This window comes from Microcaecilia unicolor, chromosome 1 (assembly GCF_901765095.1).
Source record: "Microcaecilia unicolor chromosome 1, aMicUni1.1, whole genome shotgun sequence".
In the NCBI taxonomy this organism is placed as follows: Eukaryota; Metazoa; Chordata; class Amphibia; order Gymnophiona; family Siphonopidae; genus Microcaecilia; species Microcaecilia unicolor.
The window spans coordinates 496,148,177-496,174,260 of record NC_044031.1 but is presented as its reverse complement, the minus strand read 5'-3'; the positions used below and the strand labels follow the sequence as shown (position 1 = coordinate 496,174,260).

General features: G+C 44.5%; 1 protein-coding gene across 2 annotated transcripts in view; it reads left to right on the top strand.

The window, feature by feature from the left end:
* Nucleotides 1-595: 595 nt before the first annotated feature.
* Nucleotides 596-26,084, top strand: part of SDR16C5 (short chain dehydrogenase/reductase family 16C member 5) — a 104,494-nt gene continuing 79,005 nt past the window's right edge. The window contains exons 1-3 of one of the 2 annotated variants that reach the window (XM_030214642.1): nucleotides 596-599; nucleotides 5,517-5,529; nucleotides 8,436-8,781. In XM_030214642.1, the coding sequence (XP_030070502.1) occupies nucleotides 8,461-8,781 (321 nt within the window). In that variant the 5' untranslated portion in view covers nucleotides 596-599; nucleotides 5,517-5,529; nucleotides 8,436-8,460. Of the gene's footprint in view, nucleotides 600-5,403; nucleotides 5,530-8,435; nucleotides 8,782-26,084 lie in introns of those variants that run through there. The other variant, XM_030214631.1, reaches the window with a different exon arrangement.

The following is a 26,084-nucleotide window of genomic DNA, read 5'->3' as shown; positions in this document are numbered from 1 at the left end:
TGCAAGAGAGTTTCTGCTGTGTCTAGCAGGTGCAATAATTTTTAATGCTGTTTTGCTGATTTAAAACTTTATGTTATAGGTTCATAGGGGAAACTTTAAAATAAATGGCATTTCTGTCAAATTAAATAAAATGGCACACATAGGCATTAAAACTTTTGCAAATATTTTTATAGAGAACTATGTTTGTTGTCATTATGAAGAAAACAGCAGGCATCTAGTGCTCCAATGAAAACCACAATAGAGCACTGGAAATAACAAAGCAGCTTCTGGAGTACTGACAAATACATTTTAGAAAATAACTCCCCTCCCCCTTCACAGACCCTTGAAAATTCCACCAGCCCCCACAACTGCTCTTAGATCTCTCCCCCCCCCCCCCCCACCCCCTAACAAAAGAGAATGCAAATCTACTTTGCTATTGTCAAACGGAGATGGCTGCTGCAGCAGGACTGGCTTCAACTTTATAGTCATACAGTCTCCTGTGGACCAGATAAGCTTATCCCATGTCCCCTCCAGTGGCGTAGCCAGACCTGACATTGGGCCCAGAGCTAATATGGTGGGCACTATATATATTGTGATAAAGTCACATCCAGGATAGTTGGGTTAAGGCAGTTTCAGTTTGAACTACAAGTCCCAGAAGGCATTGCAGGCAAGGAGCCAGAGGGTAAGATGAAGAACCCAGACTGGACTCCTAGCTGCAATCGGGGAAGACATGGGTGTAGGCTGGCAGGTTGTGTAGAGTGGCTGCCACTAGGCGGAAAGAGAGTTAGGAAACCCTGTGTGCAGGAGCTCATCATTGGTCTCATTAGTTTAATGCTCAACTCAGCTGGTATGGGTTTGAAGAAGCTAATGGAAGGAGAATGATTGGTGGTGGTAGCTGAAGCCAGGGTTTGATTAGGCAGGTGGGAAGGAGTCCCAGCAGAGGAGTTCAGTTCAGTTCAAGAGAGAGAAGCAGAAGGAGAAAAGTATTTGCAGGCTGAAAATCCTTGGGCAGGGAGGTCCCTAAAGTACTGAAGCAGGCTGAGATTCCTTGGGTGAGAGGAAGTCCCAAAAGTATTGAATTCACTGTGAAGCTGATGCAGGGGAAAACCCTTGGGTAGAAGGAGTCCCTAAAATATTGAACTCTCCTGAAGGTAAAGAGGATAGAAGGTAGAAACTGCTACTGGGTGACTGAACTGTGATGATGAACTGAAAGAACTGTTTGTCTGGGGAATTGAATTACTGTTTATTGTGCCCTGGATAAAGAGCCCAGACTGAAGCCTGTAAGCCTGTATTGAATCCTGGTATGTGCTATGCTGCTATTGGAACTGTGTACTAGAAACCTGCATGGAATAAAAGTTCTTAAGATTGAAGTTACTGGTGGACATCTGTTTCTTCACTGTACCGGGAGCCTGTGGCTGGAGGAGATTGTTCTATCCTTGGCTGCACAAGAGAGGAACCTGGTAACAATATATATATATATATATATATATATATATATATATATATATATATATATAAATGAAGAGTGACCGACGTGCCGCGCATGTGCACTCACTTCCCTGCCACAGCTCTGACTTTCTTCAGCCCTGCGCTAACAAAACCCTGGCTCTGACCCATCAGCCCTCAGGCCTCACCCTATCAGCCCTCTGATCGACGTCACCATCACGAGCTCGACGCCGCACGCTTTTCCCTGCCACAGCTCTGGCTTTCTTCAGCCCTGCGCCAACAAAACTCTGACTCCGCCCCATCAGCCCTCAGGCCCCGCCCTATCAGCCCTCTGATTGACGCCAGATCCTCCGTCCACGTGATCTGCTTCGCGCCAGTCAGGGCCAATCGCTATTCCCTCCCGATCTGACAGGTTGGATTTGCGCGACTTTTCTCCAATCGGAAAGAAGATGGGGTAGCGTAGGTGGAACCTGCTGTGGGCACTGGGCAGCAGCGGGAAGACAGGTTTAGGAGGATAGAGAGTGATGGCAGTGAGGGCAGGAATCCAGGTAGCACTTTCTCTGTTTCTCTCTCTCTCTCACAGACACTCACACTCACTCACTCACTCTCTCTCAACTCACTCTCGCACTCTCTCTCTTTTTCAGACAGGCGCACGCGCACACACACACACACACACAGAAAATATTACCTGCTGTACTTTTACAAGACAAACAGAAGCAGGGAGAAATTTATCTTCTCCTTCCTTGACGCTCTCTCTCTCTCTCTCTCTCTCACACACACACTCACTCTCTCTTTCTCTCACACACATACACAAAATATAACCTCCTGTACTTTTACAAGACAAACAGAAGCAGGGACAAATTTATCTTCTCCTTCCTTGACTCTCTCTCTCTTTCAGACAGACGCACAGACACACAGTTTCTCTCTCTCTCTCTCACACACACACTCACTCTCACTCTCTCTCTCTGAACTCACTCTCACACTCTCTCTCTCTTTCAGACGCACACACACTCTCTCTCTCACACACACACACACATACGCAAAATACTAGAACAAGGGGGGGCAGGCGACTCAACAATGAGCCATGCTTTGCTGCCTCAAACAACTGGCGATAAGGAGCAACTGACCCTCCACTGTCACAGGGACTCCTAGCAGCTCTCTCTCTCTCGATGGATATGGATGGGAGGGCAGGGCAGAGAACAATCTCCTGGGAGGGCAGAATTGCAGGACACAGATAGGAGGGCAGGGCACAGGACAATCGATGGACATGGAGTGGCCGACAGAATCGCGGGACATAGAGGGAAGGGCAGGGCAGTGGAGAATCGATGGACATGGATGAGCTGGGAGGAGAGGAGAGAATCGCGGGACATGGATGGGAGGGCAGGGAAGAGGAGAACTGCTGCACATGGAGGGGAGGGCAGAATTGCGGGACATGGAAGGCAGGGCAGAGGAGAATCACTGGACATGGACGGGAGGTCAGAATCACAGGACATGGAGGGGATGGGACGGGAGGAAAGAATCGCTGGACATGGAGGGGAGAGTAGGAGAGAGAGGAAAAATCACTTAGACGAGAGCCTTCCTAGGGCCCGTTTCAAACGGGCTTGGTTCCACTAGCCGCTAAGCCCGTAAAAACGGGCCAGTATTGCAGTCCTCCTCTCTCCCCTGGCCTCACCCCGTCCACCGATCCCCCCCCCTATCCAGCAACCCTCCTCTTTCCCTTGGCCTCCCCCTCCCCCATGTCCAGCAACCCTCCTCTGTGCCCTGCTCTCACCCCAAGTCCAGCAACCATGGCCTCTCCCCCCTGCCCTTCCCCCATGTCCAGCTACCCTTATCGCCGCCGCTCCCTCCCCCTTCGTGCCGAGCCCCCTGCACTGACCTGACAGCGCCTCTCACCTCCGTGTGAAAGCGCTACAGGCAGCAGCAGATCTCTGTTACGTGCCAGCCTCAGATGTCATACTCAGGTCCATGACAGCGCATGCAGGTCCCTGGAGCAGTTTTAGTGGGTGTAGTGAACTTCAGATAGGCAAACCCAGGCCCATACCCCCCTACCTGTTATGTTTGTGTAGGAAACAGCAAGCCCTCCAAAACCCATCACAATCCCACTGTACCCACATCTAGGTGCCCCCCTTCACCCGTAAGGGCTATGGTAGTGGTGTACAGTTGTGGAGAGTCGGGTTTGGGGGGATTTGGGGGCTCAGTGCACACGGTAAGGGAGCTATGTACCTGGGAGAAATTTATGAAGTCCACTGAAGTGCCCCCTAGGGTGCCCAGTTGGTGTCCTGGCATTTCAGGGGGACCAGTGCACTACAAATGCTGGCTCCTCCCACGTCCAAATGTCTTGCGTTTGGACATTTTTGACATGGACATCTTTGGTTTCGAAAATCACCAAAAGTCAAAGACGTCCATGTCTAAGGACGTGCATCTCTTAGAACGTCCAAATCCAAGGACGTCCTTGGTATTTTCGAAACAAAAGATGGACGTCCATCTTTTTTTGAAAATATAGTTTTCCCTGCCCCCGGATTGGGACGTTTTACAAAGACGTCCAAATCCCCACTTGGATGTTTCTTTCAAAAATGCCCCTCTATGTTACTTAAAATTGATATATAAAGTATCAAAAAGCACTTAGCTTGATTATTTAGATTCTTGTGTCTTAGGACTGTTAGCCAATATGCAGCATGTTTCGCATTTGCTGCATCAGGATTCGGTCCACTGTAATGATAGGAAAACTCAGTCAATACAAGAGTGAAAAATATTTTTCATACATGAGACTGTTCAATAAATGAATACTCACTCTCAAACATTCGCACACCAAGGTTATATTCCACTAATAAGTTAAACGATTAACTAGCTGGCTATCTTGAAAGGCTTATAAAACCTTTGGATGCATGACTAAGGACACAAACATACACGTATTTATTCAATATCACAACTCCTCATGTACAGCCAGAAAACAACCTTTAAGGGTAGATAGTGTTCACAATGAACTCCTTTTATTTATCCATCATTTAGAAGAGATGAGTCTTCAGTTTTGGCACAGTCTAAGTCAGCACACGAACAAAATATAAGAAAACCAATGCATTAAGGGTTTATAGCCCATTGTTATTTTTTAAACAAATGAGAGATCCGCATGAAACAAAATATTTATTTTTATTTTGACTTATAAAGCCACTTGGCCTTGAAATATGCTCAAAACGTACACTTCTACAAAACAGATGCAGATGTGATTTCATGTGCCCCAATGAAAGAAGAGTTTAATTTTACTTCCATTTAATTTCAGTATATTCCACCTTTATAACACCAGGCTTCCCAAGGCAGATTACAACAGTTAAAATGAACCCATCGGGGAAACAGGATATCCTCACCTCGCCATCTGTATTGTATAGGAGAGTGTAGAAAAATGAGCACAAAATACAGAGATAACCAGTGCAATTTTTCTAGCAAAAAAAGTGCCGGTACTGAAATGCCAGGCCACCCTTCAGGGGTGCGGTGATCACTGAGGGGCTCACCCCACAATAGCCAGGCCCCCTGCAACCAGTCACAGAATCTATGACAAGGCAGAATTGGTGTGTTGAGCCTGAGCTCTTTCATTAAAACTTGTGGTACATGGGTCAATTTTAGCAGACACTGGAAAAGGTGTCGGTACTCAGTACCCCCTCAAAAAAAGCCCTGGAGATAACTGCTGTTTCTACCAGCTATAAAACGTTTTAAAGCTATTTTAGTAATATTCAATTTGATATTTCTATCTTAGATATGGGAAGCATTCAAATAAATTAAAAAGCTGTAAAATAACTTAAAAAAATATATTGTCCTTCCTTCTCCTTTTAAGGCACAGCCTATCCAACTGGAACAGCTTTAGAGTTTTTACAGATGGACCACGCATTTATTTGTAATCATTTTCTTGCTATTGTTTTGGCTGAACTAAAGCTCCGCCTACTGTCTGCAAGCTCCGCCCACACTGGCTTCCGTTTTCTTCAACCTCCTTGGCCCATATATGGGCTAGATAGACACGCCCCCCGTCTTCTGCTTTAGCTAACCTCTTGGTCATAGGAGACGGGGCACCGGAGAAGAAAAACTGGGGGATAGTTAGCGAGCGAGCGATCTCAGGTATGAGTTTGACGGGAGCGGATGTTGGAGGGGGAGGTTGCGTATTGCGAACAACGAAGGGGCGTGGAAGATAGAGGGAGAGATGTCAGATCATGGGAGTGGAGGCCGGTCTCCCAGTCCCCGAATGCGTGTGAGGAGGGGCGCTCGGTGTGTGATGAGTACTGCCGAATGCGTGTGTCGCACGTTTAACGCGTGCGATTTGGTATCGTTCTATGTCACTATGTTTTAGTTTTAAACTTTTAATACAAAACGGGAAGCAAGTTTCTCTTCATTTGCAGTTTATGCTGCATTAATGCTTTGCAGGCATTAGCTACTGACATAGGAGTGATTGGGGGTGCTAAACCCAATCGAAATTAACACTCTCTGGTCACAATCTAATCTAGTGCTCAATCTAGGGGGTGTTCTGTGTTCAGATACCCACAGAGCTGGCTGTTATGGTTTCCTAGGCCTCGGAAAAGGGTCTCCTGTAGTATATTTCCAAGGAGCAATAGCAGATCATGCAGTTCTAGACTGCTCTACTCACTTAGGGGGAGGGGGGGGGGTCATATATTAAAAGTAACCCATGTTATCTGTAGCAGAGCCTCTAGGAATAAAATGGGCACTATAGCAGAAAACATGCTAATCTTTGTATTCTCCTAGAGAAAGTATCCAGGGGTATAGTTTTCATGGGCTACTGTTAAGACTTGTTTTTCTAAGTTATGCTGTTTAGCACAAGTTTGTTTTATTTGTTTTATTTATTAGGATTTATTAACCACCTTTTGGAAGGAATTCACTCAAGGCGATGTACAGTAAGAATACATCAAACATGAGCAATAGGCAATTACAGCAAGGGTTAAGACTGGTGTTAGACCTGCTTGGGCCCAGGTCAGAAAATAAAGGAGGGCTGTCCTCCCAGATTCCCTCTCCTCTTTGCCGCCCCTCCAGTTTCCCACCTGCCATTACTATCACACCAACAGACCCTCACCAAATACAGAACAAGGGATCACAAATTAGAAATAAAAATATTTAGACAAAAATTGAAAGGGAACCCCAAGAAGTTAAACATAACATTACTGCAACACTGGAGACATAAACCAGAGATGCATTTCCTTTTCTACAGAACACAATACAAAGACATTTGCTATGCACATTTCCAAAAGCTAACATATTCCATTTAAAACATTCAAAATAAAATGCTTTGTTTCTACCGTTGTTGTCTAGACATTTTATTTTTCCATCTTGCTTGTTCCAATTTCTCTTTTCTGCTTTCCTCTCTGTCGTCTGCTAATTCTTCTTCAAGTGGCTGTAGTCCATTTGTCTTTTCTCCTCTCTCCTGTCTGTTCCCTCACTATTCTTGCCTCTGACATATTGATCATTCCTTTTTAGCTCTTTTCTGCCTCTCTCACCCTTCATTGTCTCCTTTTTACTTTTCAACTACCTATCAAATTTCCATCTTCTTCTTCACCCACTAGCTCTCCCATTCCCCATCTTACTCCTCCCCATCCCTACTTTCTCTTATATCTTTAATCTGCTCCCCATTACCATATTTCTACCCTCTGTAATCACTATCTCTCATTCATTTCCTTGCCACCCCCTCCTCCCTGTCTTGGCCTCTCACACAGGGTTCCACCATTCCCATTGTCTTCCTCCCTCCACCCTTTTAACCAGCATCTGATCCCCACCCCATCCCACCCTGGTAGCCTTATATTTTCTGCCCCTTCTCTCTTCATTCCTGTCCTCTCCCCCATGGCCCAGCATTTTTCCCCTTCACCACCTACTGTGTACCTCTCCCTCTCATCCACCCCCATGTCTATCTCCCCCTCTCATTCCCCCTGTCCACCATCTCTCTCTCCCTCTCCTTTGTGTTCTGGGTCCAATATCTCTCTCCTCTTCCCATACAGCATCTCTACCTTCCTCCCCTCCACCCCTGTGCCCACCATTTCTCCCTCCTCTCCACCCCTATATTCAACATTTCTCCCCCTCTCACCACCTATCCCCTCTCTATGCAGCATGTCTCCCTCCCCTCCACCTCATATGCAGCCAAGACTTCTCCCTTCCTCACCCCTCCACCCCTTTGCTGCATCTCTCCCTTCTTCCCCATGCAACATCTCTCCCCCCACCATGCTTCATTTTACCATCTTCTCTCCCCCCTGTGCATCTTTCCTTCCGTCTTCCCTCCCCCGTGCAACGTCTTGTCCCCATCATCCCTTCCCCCGTGCAGCAACTTTCACCCCATCTTCCCTTACCCTCCTTGCAGACCCGCCCAGCAGCAATGTTCCTGTAGCTCACAGCGATTCCGGTCGCAGGCTCGGCTCGCAGCGATTCCCACACGGTGTCTGCCGGCTGCCGCTCAACAATCTCCTTGCTTCTACTAAGCGCTAACCCGGAAGCCTCTCCTCTGCCACAACTTCTGCCAGTCAAGATGCGGCAGAGGAGAGGCTTCTGGGTTAGCGCTTAGTAGCTGCAAGGAGATTGTTCAGCGGCAGGCAGCGTGTGGGAATCGCTGCGAGCTGAGCCTGCGATTGGAATCGCTGTGCAGGAACACTGCTGCTGGGCGGGCCTGACCCCCATATTGGGTGGGCCCAGGCCCGCCCCTGGTAAGAAGAGTTAGAAAGTAAGGTGACTAATTTAAAGAAAGTTGCATATGAGGTCAGAGAGATGGTTAAATATTATCTCAGCTAGGATAGGAGTGGATAAATCACTATTGTCTCAGTGAGACCTAGTTACAATAAAATCAATATGGACTACTGTTAAGGTGTGTTATAGTTTCCCCCCATTAGTCTCTGATATTTATGTACATATACTTTTTTTGGGTAGTAAGTGTGATCCTAGATGAGTGTGAAAGAAGTGACATGGAAGTAAAAAATCTGATAAATTGAGATGTGAAATATTTTTATTTTTAGCATTAATGTTATGTTCCTCAACAGGTATCTGAACAGAGTCGTTTTGAAGATGAACTTCTTTGTGGAAACACTAAATGTCCTGGTGCTATCAGTATATTATATGCTCGAATCAATATTTTTATGGTTTATTCCTATTCGAAAAAAGAACGTAGCTGGTGAAATAGTGCTCATAACTGGAGCTGGAAGTGGAATAGGAAGGCTTTTAGCCTTAGATTTTGCCAGTCGCGGAGCCACCTTGGTTCTGTGGGACATCAGCCGTGAAGGCAATGAGGAAACATGTAGGTTGGCCAAAGAACGTGGTGCAGCAAGAGTACATGCTTACATATGTGACTGCAGTAAACGTCAAGAGATCTACAAAGTGGCTGATCAGGTAATCTGTTAATTCGTTCATGTTCCTGATAGTATATTTCTAAATTCATACGCTACAACTTTTAGTTGCTTAGTTATTTTCTAGCACGCATGAACCTTTGAATTTGAGCCACAAGTTGGGTTCCTGTGTGTCTGGCAAAACAACCACCAAGGGTGTGTCTGGTAGGAGCCAGCTCTGGGAATGCTGAACACCTTCAGGGGCCCTTTTACTAAGGCACATAGGCGTCTATGTGTGTACAACGCACGCCAAATTGGAACTACTGCCTGGCTACCGCATGCTCCGGACGGTAATTTCCAGTTTTGATGGGTGTCCAAAATTTTCTACTGTGTGGCGCTTACCCGGCGGTAATCGGCAGTGTACGCATGCTGGCGATTACCGCCCGGTTAATGTGTGAGACCTTACCGCTAAGTCAGTGGGTGGTGGTAAGGTCTCATGCCAAAAAACGGACATGCGCTGGTTTTAATTTTGTCGCACGTCCATTTTCAGCCACACACAAAAAAAGGCCTTTTTTGCAAGCGCGCTGAAAAATGGACCTGCGTGCGTCCAGAACAGGCGCTTACACCAGTGTGGGCCATTTTTCGGTGTGCCTAGTAAAAGGGCCCCTCAATTTGAACAAGCTTCTTCAATTGTGTCCAGGCAGGACTAATTAGTGTTGTGATTGGCATTCCCAAGCCACACTGAACCCGCAAATAGGTGGGAAAATGTGGGATACAAATGCAATAAATAAATAAATCATTTTGAAATGTTGGTACCTATTCTGATGGTGAATGACTAACCAGGCTTGGAGTAAGGTTTGATGTTTTCTCTCCATAGGAAGCTGTTCTATTTGTGGCTATATGGATGTGAGATTTGTACATGGAGGCTATGTGGTCCTGAACCTGTGGCACTACCTCCTTTATGATGTAGACAGTTGCAGGAATTCTTGGTATTAGAAGAGAGCACGGGAAAGGGAGTTGTTTGGGACTAGAGTATATCTTAACTGGGAGAGATCTCTCTCTCGAAAAATAAATGTAGTAATTGTTTTCTCTCTCTCTCTCTTCTCCCCCCCCCCCCCCCCCTAAAAAAAATGTAGTCATTGTCTGATTGTTTACCTCCCTTTTTACTAAGGTTTCTTTTAGCTGTAAAGACTTTGCATTCACCTCCTAATTGCTTGTACAAACAGGTTACAGAATGGAGTGTTCCAAACAGTTCAATTAAGCACATGAGAATCTGTTCCCTGGGTGTTTTTCAGCACTGATAAGCGGAGTGCCCTTGGCCTGGATTGGCCGCTGTCGTGGACAGGATGCTGGGCTCGATGGACCCTTGGTCTTTTCCCAGTGTGGCATTACTTATGTACTTATGAGTATACTGTCCCTCCCATGGCTTGTTTATTCACTTCATACATGTATAAGTGGAAGCTGCACATGGGGGGGGGGGGGGGAGGGTGAAGGAGGACGGGGAATGACCATAGAAATCCTGAATGTGTCTGGTAGCAAGTGTGGCAGGAGCCGCAGACTCGTTGAGCATGGGAATTGTGAGCCAGTGTATACTCGATTCCTGCCACCTCTTTCCTCTGAGACTGATTCAGTAAGCTTCTCTACTGCTAACTGCAGAGGTTTACTCTTGATTTTCTCATGCTGATCTTACTTTGAATGCAGCAAGAAGGATTAGCATAGGAAAATCAACCTACTACTACTACTACTTAACATTCCTAAAGCGCTACTAGGGTTACGCAGCGCTGTACAATTTAACATAGAGGGACGGTCCCTGCTCAAGGATCTTACAATCTAAGAGACAAGTGAACGGACAGTCTGATAGGGGCGGTCAAATTGGGGTAGTCTGGATTTAGTGAATGGTAAGAGTTAGGTGCCGAATGCAGCATTGAAGAGGTGGGTTTTAAGCAAAGACTTGAAGATGAGCAGGGAGGGGGCTTGGCATAAGGGCTCAGGAAGGTTGTTCCTGAGCCTGGTATAACCTAAAACCGTTGTGCAAAACATGTGGCCCAAGTAGTCCCTGGTCCTTCACTACATTAAAAATACCCAGGGAGCCCAAGTGAACCCCCTAATTACACCCCTGTTCCCAAAGCCCACCTTCAGAGTTGGGAAGCAGGCATGATGCTCGTTTGCTTGTGCCTCTGCACATTGTGAAGTTGAATGCCACCATTTTCCAGAATGGTAGTGTGGAGGCAGGAGCAAGTGGGCATCTCTCCTGTTTCCCAACTCTGAAGGTTAGCTTTGGGGGGTGGGGTCTGTTTGAGCACCCAGGGTGCTTTTGCTGGGGGGGAAGGTGGAAGGGGCCCCTTTGAACATAAGAATAGGCATAACTGGGTCAGACCAGGGGTCTATGTAATCTAGTATCCTGCTTCTAACAGTGGCCAATCCAGGTCACAAGTATCTGGCAGGCTCCCAAGAAATATCAAGATTTCATGCTACAAACAGTTTATGGACTTTATCTCCAGGAACGTGCTAACCACATCCTCTGGCAACATTCAGATTTTAACTAGAGTCATTAAGTGAAAAAAATGAATTTTTTCCTATTTGTTTTAAAAATTATTACTATATATAACTTTATGGTGTGCCACCTAGTCTTTGTGCTTTTTGAAGGAGTAAACAATTGATTTGCTTACCTGTTCTACCCAGGATTTTGTAGACACTCTAGGACCACCAGGGATCTAAATCTTCAGATTGGGGAGTGGGGGTCCAGGGGCCACTTGTGCTATCAGGGATTGGGTTAGAGGCTCAAGAGTGTTGGGAGCATTCAGGGAGTCTGGCCTGTTTTTTAAAATTTCCCTTTTATTGGTATAAGCCAGTTCCCATTCATGCTCTGCCAGGAAGGCAGATATATTCTGTTGCAGCAAGTGGCTGCATATTACTGCAGCAGTGTCCCATTTTGTGTCCGCACAGTTCACTTCTTCCCCCCACCCCTTCTTTAACACTACAGTAACTTACTTGCCATTAGTTTATTGCATTGGAAGTAAAAATTTTGTTAAGGACATAAGTGTTGCCATACTATGACAGACCAAAGGTCCTTCAAGCCCAGTATCCTGTTTCCAGTAGTGGCCAATCCAGGTCACAAGTGCCTAGCAATATCCCAGAACACTAAAATAGATTTTATGCTGCTTATCCTAGAAATGAGCAGTGGTTTTTCCCAAGACCATCTTAATAATGGCTTATGGACTTTTCTGTTAGGAAGTTATCCAAACCTTTTTTAAACCCTGCTAAGCTAACTGCTTTTACCATTCTCTGGCAACAAATTCCAGAATTTAATTGCATATTGAGTGAAGAAATATTTTCTCAGGTTTGTTTTAAATTTACTACTTAACGGCTTTGTTGCGTGCCCCCTACTTCGAGTATGTTTGAAAAGAGTTTAGTGTGAAAGTTAGACTACTGTGTGCTGGTGCATCTCCCAACATTCTGATGCAGTGCCTAGTTTACTGAAGACTTGTTTGTATGGCGTTTCTGTATTGAAAAGGAAGCCCAAGCAAGGTGAGGGGTGGAAGAAGCAATACTGCTACCCACAAGGGTTGAACGTGCAACTGACTCACAATCCCCATACTTGGTAAACTTGCAGCTTTTGCTACACTAATTATGGGCAGATCTGGGATTTCCACCATCATCAATCTACCTCTTCCCCTCCACTGCTCTAAGCCTGCAGCTCCTGCTTCAGTAAAGAGTGGAAGAATGTGTAATGGTTTAAATGATGGGAGCTGCTGGCTTGGGGTGAAAAAAATTAGAAAAGGGATTCCCCCACCCCCATCCCCATGCAACTAATAAAGACTTTCAAGTATTACTTGAGCCGTGGTTATGCAAACACTTTGCACTTTTTCCCAGGTCTGATCATAGAGTGGTGTAACGTAAGAGCACCCCTTATCTTTTTTACTGAGTTGGTGGCATCTCAAGGTCCAGAGTGCATGTACTTATACAGTATCAGTAGTAAACGTTTTATATTTTCAACTTCACAGTACAAAGGTGTAGCAGTTGGTATGTTTTTTTAAAAATCTTTCTTCTGGATTTAGTTCACAGCTTTCCAGTAGTAGTTCAGAGTGAATAACGTTCAGATATAATAAGTATTTTTTTGTCCCTGGAGGGCTTATGTACGTAGCGCTATAGTTAACTCTTGATTTTTCCAATGCTACCTGCAATAAGAAATCAGCACTAAAAAGTAGCACAGCTGGCATGCAAAATATTTAAGAAATATAAGCATTTAAGAAATTACTCCCTGTGTAAAGAATTGCATAAAACATTTTTAAAAAATGTTTTTCTAGCACTGAATCTTAGGGAAATAGAGTTCTTACTCTATTTACTTTCATAAAGAGTAAGAATTAAGTGCCAATAATTTTTCAGCTTGATAAAGAAAATTTTGGTTCTCCTATCAGATTTTATAGGCGTAATTAACTACCTATGTGCTCCTTAAAAATGTGTCCTTGTTCACTGTATTTTACAAATCTGTTAGTTTTCTTTTATGGTGAAGCAATTAGGAGTGGGCAACAGCTAGCAGCCAACAAGGGATAGGAACATATATTAACGGCTGAACAATTCAGAATCAGTATGGGAGTTAGCTCATGTAGTAGACATCAGCGCCCAGTACATTAAAACAAATGTTAAGTAGGCTATTAACTATAACACTTGGAGCTAGGACTTACACCACTCAGCCTGTTACCCTCATCTTATCCCTTAATCAGTAAACAGAATTCACAGGTAAGTATCGTAATAACATAGGCCACGGCTTTGTTTAATATATATAACAATGTTAAATATAGAAAAATAACCTTTACCCAAGCTAAACTTAAAACATTTACGTATGTGTTAAAATTTGACCTCCATGTCACCTGACCCTACCAGCTCATCGAGTTTAAGTTAGACGCTCATCGCCTGATGAGCTGAAGCTAGTAGCACAGGTGTTCTCTCCTCCTCCCTCAGCTGTGACACTCCTGCCCTGATCAGCAACTCAAGCCCCCCACTCACCCTAGCTACAAAAGGGAGGGTGGGTAGGTGAAGCCAGCTCTGAGGAGAAGGAAAAGACTTTGCTACCCAGAGGCAGGTCCATTAAATACCTTTTAATTGCTGCCAGTCTCCCCCCCCCCCCCCCCCCCCCCCCCCCCCCCCCCCCCCGACTACTCTCGCTCAATCCCTGAGCGGGCCTACGGAAGGAAAAGCATTTTGAAAAGTAAATCCCTCTATCCCTAGAGGGTTTTGCTCTCCCTTCCTCCCCATTTCTCCCCTCCCATACGGCCTGTTTGCCCAGCCCAAAGTTAGGATCGCCCTGCGATACTAGCTCATAGGCTCCTAATTCCACCCCAGTGCAGAGACGTTTTTAAGGGGGCACAATGAAAGAAAATTGTGCTGCCTCGGACCTAGCAGTAGAAAGATTGGCTTGCCCTCCGCATCAGGACAGAAAATTGAAAAAGCCCCCCCCCCCCCCCCCCCCCATGCACCGATCTGCCCCTTTCTGCTACAACCCTAATCCCTGGTAGCCTAGTGGCCTCCCCTCTAGTACCCCATCGTACTCTGAAAACGCAGGACCAATGCCTGACCCTGCATGATGCATCCTGGGATACACTGAGTAGGGTCAGTCTGCTAAATAAAGGGAAAATTTCCCCTTATTTAGGCCCAAATGCATAAAGGTCCCGTTAAGAATCAGTCTGTATTTCCAAATCGGTAAAAGTTTACCGTTTTGGAAATACAGAGGGATTCACAAAGAGAATCGCATGCAAATGAGTTACTTTTGCGACCCAGCTCATTTGCATGTGATACGTGGGAAGCCAGTCGGTGAGCTAAGCATGCACAGAACAGTCCATCGCTATGCGTAGTTGCTCTGAGCATGCTACAGACAGCTCTCATATACGCAGACAAGCTGTGTGTATGAAAGCAGTAGATATAGCCCTTTTTTTGGGGGGGGGGGGGGTTGCAAGCACAAAAGCTCTTTTTGGGGGGGGGGGGGGGATGGAGCAACATGTAGGCAGCGGCGGGTGGGACAGCCTGGTTAATGTGCAGTGACTCAGTGGGTGACGGGCAGACCTGTGTTGGGGCTCCCTGCCTCTCCGCTGCTGGGAAAAAGTGGAAAAAGTGTAGAATATGCTCTCTGCTGCTCTCGGTTGTCATTTTCTGTGAGGAATCAGCATCATGGCTTGGTTCCACCCCCAGCTGTTCCTGCTGCTTCCTTCTATTAGCCGGCTGACATCCTGGAACGTCTTATCTCCCTGAAGATGGGCTCTCATTGGCTAGCTGCTGTCCCAATTCCTTCTCCCTGCAGGGCTTCCCTGATGACATCACTCTAGAACTGTGAGCTGATTGGATCCATACTTCGTGGTGTTTCCCTCCAGTAGTGAGTGGGCAAGACATCCCAGACTGACACTGTCCAATTGGCTTAGCCCCTCTCTGTTGTGCTTCTAGCATGGGGGATGCTGTTTCCCAGCAGACACTGTTTGACAGACCATTGCGTTTTTGGTACGTCACCATTACTTTTATGCTTTACATTTCGGCACGGCAATATTTCTTTTGCCAGTAAAATGTCATTTGAAAGAGAAGCATGGCATGGCTTCATACACGCAAAGAAGCTGCATGTAAGCCAGCCTACCTTTTTTTTTTGTGCTCCATCTTCCCTGCCTTTTTCTCCCCTTCTCCTACTTGCAACAATGAAGAACCGACAGCTCCAGACATCCCGTTAAAATTTCCATGGTAAAGGTAGAGACTGCTTTTGTGCATGGGGTCGAAAACGGCTGTGCATCGCCTTGCATGCACATTATAATACTAATTAGCTCATTATAATATGTAGCTAATTGTGGTTTTTGCTGTGCTTTCCTGTAATGATTGGAGTTCCATTGTTTGTCTAAACTGTACATATAATGTTGTATTGTTCTTTTTTTACTTTACAAATTGTAAACCGTTCTGTCTTGCAGTTGCAATAAGATACGGTATATAAATTGACAAAAAAAATAGCTTTTAGATCGTTTATTTATTTGTGACATTTATCCCAAACAAGTTTGAGTTTAATGTGGCTTACAATAAACAGTATAGGATACATAACAAACAATAATGCATAAGAAAGTAATTTGTTGTAACAATCCAATTTTACAATACATTTGCATTCCGTTTTCGTTAGCTGCTTCCGTGACAGGAAAATGGCTTGGAAAACCCTTTTATGCATGTCTCATTTTATTACTTGCTTGCCAAAACCAGCTAGAACTAGTTTAAAAACCACGTTGCTGTCTTATTAGGTTTAGTATTGGCTCTTAGTCTGGGTGGAGACCGGGAGGGGGGGGGGGGGTGTCAGGTGCTGACACTTCCCAAGATGGTAGTGCGGAGGTAACAGTGAATGGGCATCACTCCAGTCTTGCAAAGTAGTACAGCAGTGGCGTAGAGGGTGCCACTAGACACCAAAGAATATATTTTAAATGTTGGTGGGGGGAGGGGAGGGGTCAGATCATGTCAGGGACATCAGTTCAATAGGAGAAAGGGGAAGACTGCCAGGGCCGATACAGAAACTGGCAGTGGCTTGCTTTTGGTTTGTTTTTTTTTAATGTCGCACTACCTGTCAGAATGTGAGCCAGTTGCTGCTCACACACTGACAGAAAGGGGGACAGTTTTGCAATGAGCTGCAGGTTAATTTGTATGCTGATTGATTACTGCATATCTCTGGTATATTTTCTTATTAATTTCACTGTAGAACTGTGTGACATTTGTATCAGCCCCTCGGTTTTTCTGGTAAGTTACATAAACCAGCTACTTTCAAATATGCCGACACCACCACTGATATAGTATTTCTCTCGCTGTCTCATTCTTTTAAGCCCTCGTGGTGGGAAGAATCTCCATATCTGTTCTGGCTATGTAAATAGTGTGATCATTCTTTATTAGCTTGCATTTTTATCTTTGTTTCTGAGGCAGTGTACTCTTTCTCTCTCCCCCTAGCTAGGCAGCTCCTCTTCTTATGCTTTCAGAGGTTATGGACTTTGGGTCCTCGCAGCACACTTTGAATGTCTTTACCATTGTGGCTTCCCAGCTCCCACCCCTCCCCCACCCAAAAAAAACAAACAAAAATGAAGGCCTGACCTAGGTCTGAAATGCAAGACTAGATTTGGGCATAAGCAAGATAAGTACATACCTAGGTACCTAAAAACTAGGGCTCAGGATTCACTCCCCCCCCCCCCCCCCCCCAATCTCTGGGGAACTCGATCTCGACCAGTCGTCGTCTTATGCATACCATAATCTTAAGTTCAGGCCTGCTAAAATAGTTTAGTACTTGGAGGTCCAGGGAGATTGAAACGGAAATGATCCTTACTCACTTTTGTAGTAGCCTAGTGGTTAGTGCAGTGGACTTTGATCCTTGGGGAGCTGAGTTCGATTCTCACTGCAGCTCCTTGTGACTCTGGGCAAGTCACTTAACCCTCTATTGCCCCTGGTACAAAATAAGTACTTGAATATATGTAAACCGCTTTGAATGTAGTTGCAAATACCTCAGAAAGGTAGTATATCAAGTCCCATTTCCCTTTCTCTTTCCCTTTTGTTTCACTTTGGCAAAATGGCAGCCACTGACTCCTAGTAATAGCTTCCAGAACTTACCACTAGGGGTCAAGCTGCCAAATGAGGAGGTTGGTGAACCACCGGCCTATCGGGGCTTTGTAGTGCCCCAAGAAGTGGAGTCCAGGAATAATCATTGTTGCTTTGTTGCCCTTTGTTGGGTTTGGAGGAAGGGGTGCTGATAGACTACAGAGGATAAGAGGTCCCCCCCCCCCCCCCCCCCCCCCAAAGTGAGCCATTGTTGCGCTTTTAGCACTGCCAGTTCACAATGGGGGGAGCATTATTTTTTCCTCCAGGACATGGTGGAAAATTTTAAACAGCGGTATAGTTTTTCTTTTATTGTAAAAACGGGCCTGCAAAGCATTTTGTGTACTAGTTTGGGCAATTTTTGCCATTAAGGAGTTACTTTCCATAAGCTTACATCATCACAAATCATTAACAGTAAATCTAAAATAAACTTTCACTTGATAAGTACTTAATGTGAGGATTTTATTACTGAGGTTGAAAAGAATTCCGTGAGCCATACTTTCCATGTCTTCCTCCATGTGGTAATGGTGTTACAGCAGCCATGCAATCTGCAGCCCTGACAGCTTTCAGTAACATTCCTATGCTAGTTGTCAGTGCTGGTCAGATCCTCATTTTCACACACAATCCAGGCCAAACAGTGTGGGCTTTAAAAGCCCACAGTCTAAGGTTTTAACATAAGTACATAAGTATTGCCACACTGGGACAGACCAAAGGTCCATCAAGCCCAGCAACCTGTTTCCAACAGTGGCCAATCCAGGTCACCGATACCTGGCAAGAGCCCGAAAAAGTTCAATACATTTTGTGCTGCTTATCCCAGAAATAGTGGATTTTCCCCAAGTCAATTTAATAACGGTCTGTGGACTTTTCCTTTAGGAAGCCGGTCAGACCTTTTTAAAACCCCGCTAATGCCTTTACCGCATTCTCTGGCAACAAATTCCAGAATTTAATTACATGTTGAGTGAAGAAACATTTTCTCTGATTTGTATTAAATTTACTACTTTGTAGCTTGATCGCATGCCCTCTAGTCCTAGTAGTTTTGGAAAGAGTAAACAAACGATTCACGTCTACCCGTCCCACTCCACTTATTATTTTATAGACCTCTATCATAGCTCCCCTCAGCCATCTTTTCTCCAAACTGAAGAGCCCTAGACACTTCAGTCTTTCCTCATAGGGAAGTCGTCCCATCCCCGTTATCATTTTCGTCGCTCTTCACTGTACCTTTTTCTAATTTCACTAAAACTTTTTTGAGATGCGGCGACCAGAATTGGTACCACAGATCCATGCCAACAATGCACACTAAATCTCACACTGTTTACCACACTCAAGTAAACAGGCCCCATATCATCGCATACACTGCGCAGCATGATGTCTAACATAATGAAATTTACGGTGTTGTACAATAGTTAAGAGAAGCCCCAGCAATTAGACTGTACAAAGTCCTGTTCTTTTGCCAGCCTGTAGGTTAAAATAAAGCATTGTTTCCCAGCTCTCAAGGAAACGTGGTGGTATTGAGACTTATGGTTTTATGTTTGTCTTCTTCCTGTATTCTACCAATTTAATTTCAACCTTGCCTTAGCAGTACCAATAGATTGCCCAACGTTAGTTATCTAACAGATTTATTTTCTGAATTCAATTTGAAACAAAATTGAATAGATAAATGCACTGTTCTTGTACTGCATTTTTCCAATGCAGTATTCAACAGGTAACTAAACCAGTCTGACATGGAAAGAGGAGACTTTCTCATAGTTTCCGTCTGGTTAGTGCAGTAAGGTTGCTTGTTTTACTTATTTGTATGTTGATAATTCAATCAAGAAGGTAATAGAATGAGTGCCTGAATTGTCCCATATAAATGTGTGCATGTTTCTTTAAATATCAATTCCTGTAATTTTGTAGTTCTGGGCATATGTTGTGCTCTCACTGACTTATGGGCTTTTCTAATTGGTTCTCTTGGGCTTCTAGCTTGCTAGGTAGGTAGTTCCCCTCCCCCACCCATTATATACTACCCTGTTTCCCCAAAAGTAAGACATCCCCCGAAAATAAGACCTAGTAGAGGTTTCCCTGGATTGGTAGATATAAGGCCTCCCCCGAAAGTAAGACCTAGCAAATTTTTGTTTGAAAGCAGAGCCGCTGAGAGCCACCCGAGGCTGCCCCTGGGCCACCCACCCTCGCTCCCGGAACTAACCTTAAACGCCTCCTTTCACCTTCGCAGCAAGCAGCAGCAGGGCAGACCTCTCCTTCCTTCCGTGCCTCGCGGACGTTACGTCAGGCGAGGGCGGGACACGAAAGGAAGGAGTGGCCTGCCCTGCTGCTGCTTGCTGCAAAGGTGAAAGGAGGCGTTTAAGGTTAGTTCCAGGAGCGACGGAGGGCAGGCGGGTCAACCCCGATCCAACCCCGATGTTTCCCCGAAAAATAAGACATTCCCTGAAAATAAGACCTAGCGCATTTTTGGGGGCAAAAATTAATATAAGACAGTGTCCTATTTTCAGGGAAACACGGTAGGGAGTGATCCAAGTTATGCCTTAAGCCCTGCAACCAGCCTGTTTTCTAACTTTTTCTGCCAAACCCTGAAGCTTTGTCTTCATGTGTTAAATGATCAAAATGTCACAATCAGATCAACACAACTGCTGAAAATATTGGCACAACAAAAAACCTCAATAGCAGCATGATACTGTCTAAATTCAAAAATCAAAAATAGGGGGAAAAAGTCTCAACAAGTGCGGCAACTGCAAAGTTCATTTGACATTCAATTATATTTGCTCGCACAACAAGTCATCATTGACTAAAAAAAAACCCATTTGAAAAAAACATTTTATTGAAATTTTTCTCGTGCTAATTCAAAATAAAACTTATGCACAGCTATCCTTTTGAATTGCGTGTAGACGTATGATCATCAGTGCCCAAAAGGATCAGCCATTACTTATCTTAATCTTGATGGCCTGGGACACAGCCTGTTCCTGCGTGTAGATTCCGACGGTCCTGTTTCGCAATCCTTCCTCAGGGAACCCTTACACGGAACATTAAGGCCATAGTCACACTGAAAAAAATAAAAACGCAATCAAAAGATGTTATAACAAAATACTAGAACCATAATATAGACAGTAGATCTCCCTGAATTACCGCCAGACTCGGCGATATGTCAACTGACATCAAAGTTGCTGAACCGGGCTGGGTTTAAAAAATAACTACCCAATCAAAAAACAACATAAAGCAGCATGAAAAAAAACGAGATGACATCACCCCCGGACTCAATGAAAACAGCTGATCACTGTATACGCGCTAAAAAAAGGGGAGTTCAAAGAAACAACACACTAGTGTAGAAAGAAAATATATATACATAACAATCTCCAGAGGCAGATTATAAAAATGCTGCCCAATGTATGGTCGAATTCAAACCTTGAGGTTCGAGAAATTGTAATCTGTAAATCCATCTTTGTTCAATCTGAAGGAGTCTTCTACTGCGATCTCCCCCACGGTATATGTGCAGTCACCGAATCAATCACCCAACACTTTAATTGATCAAATGTGTGATTGAATGTTTTGCAGTGTGCTACCATTGGAGCTCCCAGTCGCTGAGATGAAATGCATGATCTATGAAAAAAAAGCCACAGACAGAATTCCTCTTGTAGTGACATACAACCCAGAGCTGGAGAAACTGAGGAAAATCATAAGAGACCTACAGCCCCTACTCCAGGAAGATGAATTACTGAAAGAGATACTCCCATCCCCACCAGTGCTGGCCTTCCGACAGCCACCAAACTTAAAACACAAGCTAATCAGAAGTAAACTCCCAACACAGACTGAAAAAGAAAAGGGCACGTTTCCCTGTAACATATCCAGCTGCAAGCTATGCCAAAACATTTCACAAGACCCCACAGTCATTCACAAGGGAAAAATATTCAACATAAAGGAATCTTTTACATGCTCATCTTCCAATGTGGTATATATCATTCAGTGTAAAAAAATGTAACGAAGGATGCTATATTGGAGAAACAGGCCAGATGCTTAAGACAAGATTCAATCTGCAGAGACATCACATGAAAATAGCCGGTGCCAGTCAAGCCCCCACCCCTGTGGGCCAGCACTTTACAAGACTAGAACACTGCACCAGTGATTTCACAGTAAGAATACTGAAAGGTAATTTTAAAACAATACAGGAACGTAAGACCTTTGAAGTAAGAATGATTGAATATTTTGACACCCAACAGACAGGACTTAATAAGGATCTGGGTTTTCTAGCCCAATAAAAACCATAAAGTTGCATTTCTCTGTTTATCATTCTCCTCTCACCTACTACTACTACTACTTAACATTTCTAGAGTGCTACTACGGTTACGCAGCGCTGTGCAATTTAACAAAGAGAGACAGTCCCTGCTCAAAGAGCTTACAATCTAATAGACAAGTGAACAGTCGGTCCTACCAACACCCATCCTGTTAGAATATCAATGAAATGCTTTGATGTCCCCAAGCATACCCCCACCCTCCCACTCTGTCAGACTGTCAAAGTAATGCTTTGATGTTTCTCTTATATATACTATCTGCTACCACATTTGCTTATTTCCGATCTGACGAAGAAGGGCAACCTTCGAAAGCTAATCAAGAAATGTATTAAGTTATGTCCAATAAAAAAGGTATCATCTTATTTTCTTTTCCAGGTTCAAATGATAAACTTGAGTTTTTTGGGTTTTTTGTTTTTTTTTTTAAGATGAAGCAACTAAGAACAGTTTGTCCCTATCTTTTGAAAATTGTTTGGACAAGCAGAGAAAATCTATAATATAATCACAATTAGATTACTGCAGTTCTTTGTATGGTGGAATTTGTTTTACTGCAAAATATGGCAGCTAGACTGATTTTCAAGAAGAGAGCTTGATGCTGTGTTCCCACTGTTGACTAAGCTTCATTGGCTTTCCTTCCAGGCATGAGTTACTTTAGATCAGCCTGTTTTTGTTTTTTAAATTTTAAACGGTATGGCTCGAGACAGTTTCTTTTCTGGTTGCTTTCCCTTCGGATAGAAATCTTTCTAGGGAGAGGGACCATTATTCCTTGTGTTTCCTTTTTTTTATCTTTGTTTTATCTTTTATTGCAAAGCGACTCAGGTCTGGAATGATCATCCATCCACTTACTACTGTACTACTACTACTACTACTTAACATTTCTAGAGCGCTACTAGGGTTACGCAGTGCTGTACAATCTAGCAAAGAAGGACAGTCCCTGCTCAAAGGAGCTTACAATCTAAAGGACAAAATGTCAAGTTGGGGCAGTCTAGATTTCCTGAATAGAGGTAGGTGGTTAGGTGCTGAAGGCGACATTGGAGAGGTTGTTTTTGGGCAAGGATTTGAAGATGGGCAGGGAGGGGGCCTGGCGAATGGGCTCAGGGAGTTTATGCCAAGCATGGGGTGAGGCGAGGCAGAAAGGGCGGAGCCTGCAGTTGGCGGTGGTGGAGAAGGGTACTGAAAGGAGGGATTTGTCCTGAGAGCAGAGGTTACGGGTAGGAACGTAGGGGGAGATGAGAGTAGAGAGGTAGGGAGGGGCTGCAGATCGAGTGCATTTGTAGGTTAGTAGGAGAAGCTTGAACTGTATGCGGTACTTAATCGGAAGCCAGTGAAGTGACTTGAGGAGAGGGGTGATATGAGTATATCGGTCCAGGCGGAAGATAAGTCGTGCAGCAGAGTTCTGAATGGACTGAAGGGGGGATAGATGGCTAAGTGGGAGGCCAGTGAGGAGTAGGTTGCAGTAGTCAAGGCGAGAGGTAATGAGAGAGTGGATGAGAGTTCGGGTGGTGTGCTCAGAGAGGAAAGGAATTTTGCTAATGTTATAGAGGAAGAAGCGACAGGTCTTGGCTATCTGCTGGATATGCGCAGAGAAGGAGAGGGAGAAGTCGAAGATGACTCCGAGGTTACGGGGAGGATGAGGGTGTTATCAACTGAGATAGAGAGTTGAGGGAGAAGAGAAGTGGGTTTGGGTGGGAAGACAATAAGCTCGGTCTTGGCCATGTTCAGTTTCAGGTGGTGGTTGGACATCCAGGCAGCAATGTCGGATAAGCAGGCCGATACCTTGGCCTGGGTTTCCGCAGTGATGTCTGGTGTGGAGAGATAAAGCTGGGTGTCGTCGGCATAAAGATGATATTGGAAACCGTGAGATGAGATCAGGGAGCCCAGGGAAGAGGTGTAGATTGAAAAAAGAAGGGGACCAAGGACAGATCCCTGAGGAACTCCAACAGAGAGCGGGATGGGGGGAGGAAGAACCATGAGAATGTACTCTGAAGGTACAGTGGGAGAGATAAGAGGAGAACCAGGAGAGGACAGTGCCCCGGAACCCAAATGAGGATAGTGTGGCAAGAAGTAGATTGTGATTGACAGTGTCAAAAGCGGTGGATAGGTCGAGGAGGATGAGGATGGAATAGTGGCCTTTGGATTTGGCACGGAACAGGTCATTGCAGACTTTAGATAGTGCCGTTTGTCGATTCTGATTAGAAAACTACAAGAGGACCTTGGCAGACTGGGTGTCTAAATGGCAGATGACGTTTAATGTGAGCAAGTGTAAAGTGATGCATGTGGGAAAGAGGACCCCGAATTATAGCTACGTCATGCAAGGTTCCACGTTAGGAGTCACGGACCAAGAAAGGGATCTAGGTGTTGTCGTTGATATGTTGAAACCTTCTGCTCAGTGTGCTGCTGTGGCTAAGAAAGCAAATAGAATGTTAGGTATTATTAGGAAAGGAATGGAAAACAAAAATGAGAATGTTATAATGCCTTTGTATCGCTCCGTGGTGCGACCTCACCTCGAATATTGTGTTCAATTCTGGTCGCCGCATCTCAAAAAAGAAATAGTGGAATTAGAAAAGGTGCAGAGAAGGGCGACGAAAATCATAAAGGGGATGGGACTACTTAAGCAGCTAGGGCTCTTCAGCTTGGAGAAAAGGCGGCTGAGGGAAGATATGATAGAGATCTATAAAATAATGAGTGGAGTTGAACGGGTAGATGTGAAGCGTCTGTTCACGCTTTACAAAAATACTAGCACTAGGGGGCATGCGATGAAGCTACAATGTGGTAAATTTAAAACGCATCGAAGAAAATTTTTCTTTACTCAACGTGTAATTAAACTCTGGAATTTGTTGCCAGAGAATGTGGTAAAGGCAGTTAGCTTAGCGGAGTTTAAAAAAGGTTTGGACGGCTTCCTAAAGGAAAAGTCCATAGACCACTATTAAATGAACTTGGGGAAAATCCACTATTTCTGGGATAAGCAGTATAAAATGTTTTGTACATTTTTAGAATCTTGCCAGGTATTTGTGACCTGGATTGGCCACTGTTGGAAACAGGATGCTGGACTCGATGGACCTTTGGTCTTTCCCAGTATGGCAATACTTTATGTAATTACGTACCTACGTACTTATGCATCTTCTTTATCCTATATAATAATTCTCACCTCCAACAGGATGTGCTTGGGACCGTGCCTGCCGGAAGTGGTCTGCTAGGCAGGCACGCACTGACTTCAGTGACATCAGTGACAGACAATTTGGCAAAGCAAAACAATCTGAGTGCTGGCCATTAGGACACAGGGTTGATAGGAGAGTTTTAAAAGACTGAAGGAACTGAAAGTGTTAAATGGGGGGGGGGAGTTCTAAACCACTGAAAGACATGAACATTTGGGAAAGGAAAACAATCTGAATGCTGGCCATTAGGACACAGGGTAGATAGGAGAGTTTTAAAAGACTGAAGGAAACGAAAGTGTTAAACTGGAGAAGGGGGGGGGGGGGAGTTGTGAATGACTGAAAGACATTGCAAATTTGGGACAGGAAAACAATCTCAATGCTGGCCATTAGCACACAGGGTACATAGGACAGCTTTAAAAGACTGAAGGAACCAAAAGTGTTCGGGGGGGGGGGGGGGGGGGGGCAAGTTCTGAATGAATGAAAGAAATTAAAATTTAGGAGAGGAACACAATCTGAATGCCAGGCATTTGTACACAGGGTAGATAGGACACTTTTTTTTTAAAAATGAAGGATGTGAACGTATTACATCTTGGGGGAGGGGTGAGGAGGAAAGCGGTGGGGTATCCGGATACTGGGCGTTAGGGCCACTGGGGTACATAGACTTTTGAAAGCCTTAAGGAACCCAAAGTGTGGGAAGGAGGAGGAAAAGGAGGGGAGGGAACGGGGTGAGGGGTATTAGGAACAGGGGAGGGGGCCCTGTCACACACTCTCATTCTCACACACACACTGTCACACAGACAGTCTCACTCTGTCACACACCCGCACATTCACTCTGGCTTTCTCTCTCTCAAACATATACACTCCCAGGAAAACCTTGCTAGCGCCCGTTTCATTCGTTCCAGAAACGGGCCTTTTTTACTAGTCTTTTCATAAACACAAACTTTTTATTTCAAATATTTATGGTAATAGAAACAAAACAAAGAATATGAGATGATACCTTTTTTTCTCTTAATGTTGATTGAATTTTCAGTTATAAAAGTATACAAAAACATGAGAAATATGCACATTTATAAACTGGACTAAATGCATTTATAATGAGCTTTCAAAGGTAACCCTTCAGATCAGAAATTCAGAAATGAGCAAATGACATATCAGAATATATCTGTGAAACATAAAAGCATTCCAATGACAGTCTCATGGGAAAGGTTGGGGTGGGTAGAGGGTTGAGAAAAGGGGAGAGATGAATGGGTGATCAGAGGGTGACAAAGCAGTATAATTTTATGACTTATAATGGGATTTTTTTTAAAAACCCAAATCTTTAAGCCCTATCTGGTGGGTGCCAAATTTCATCA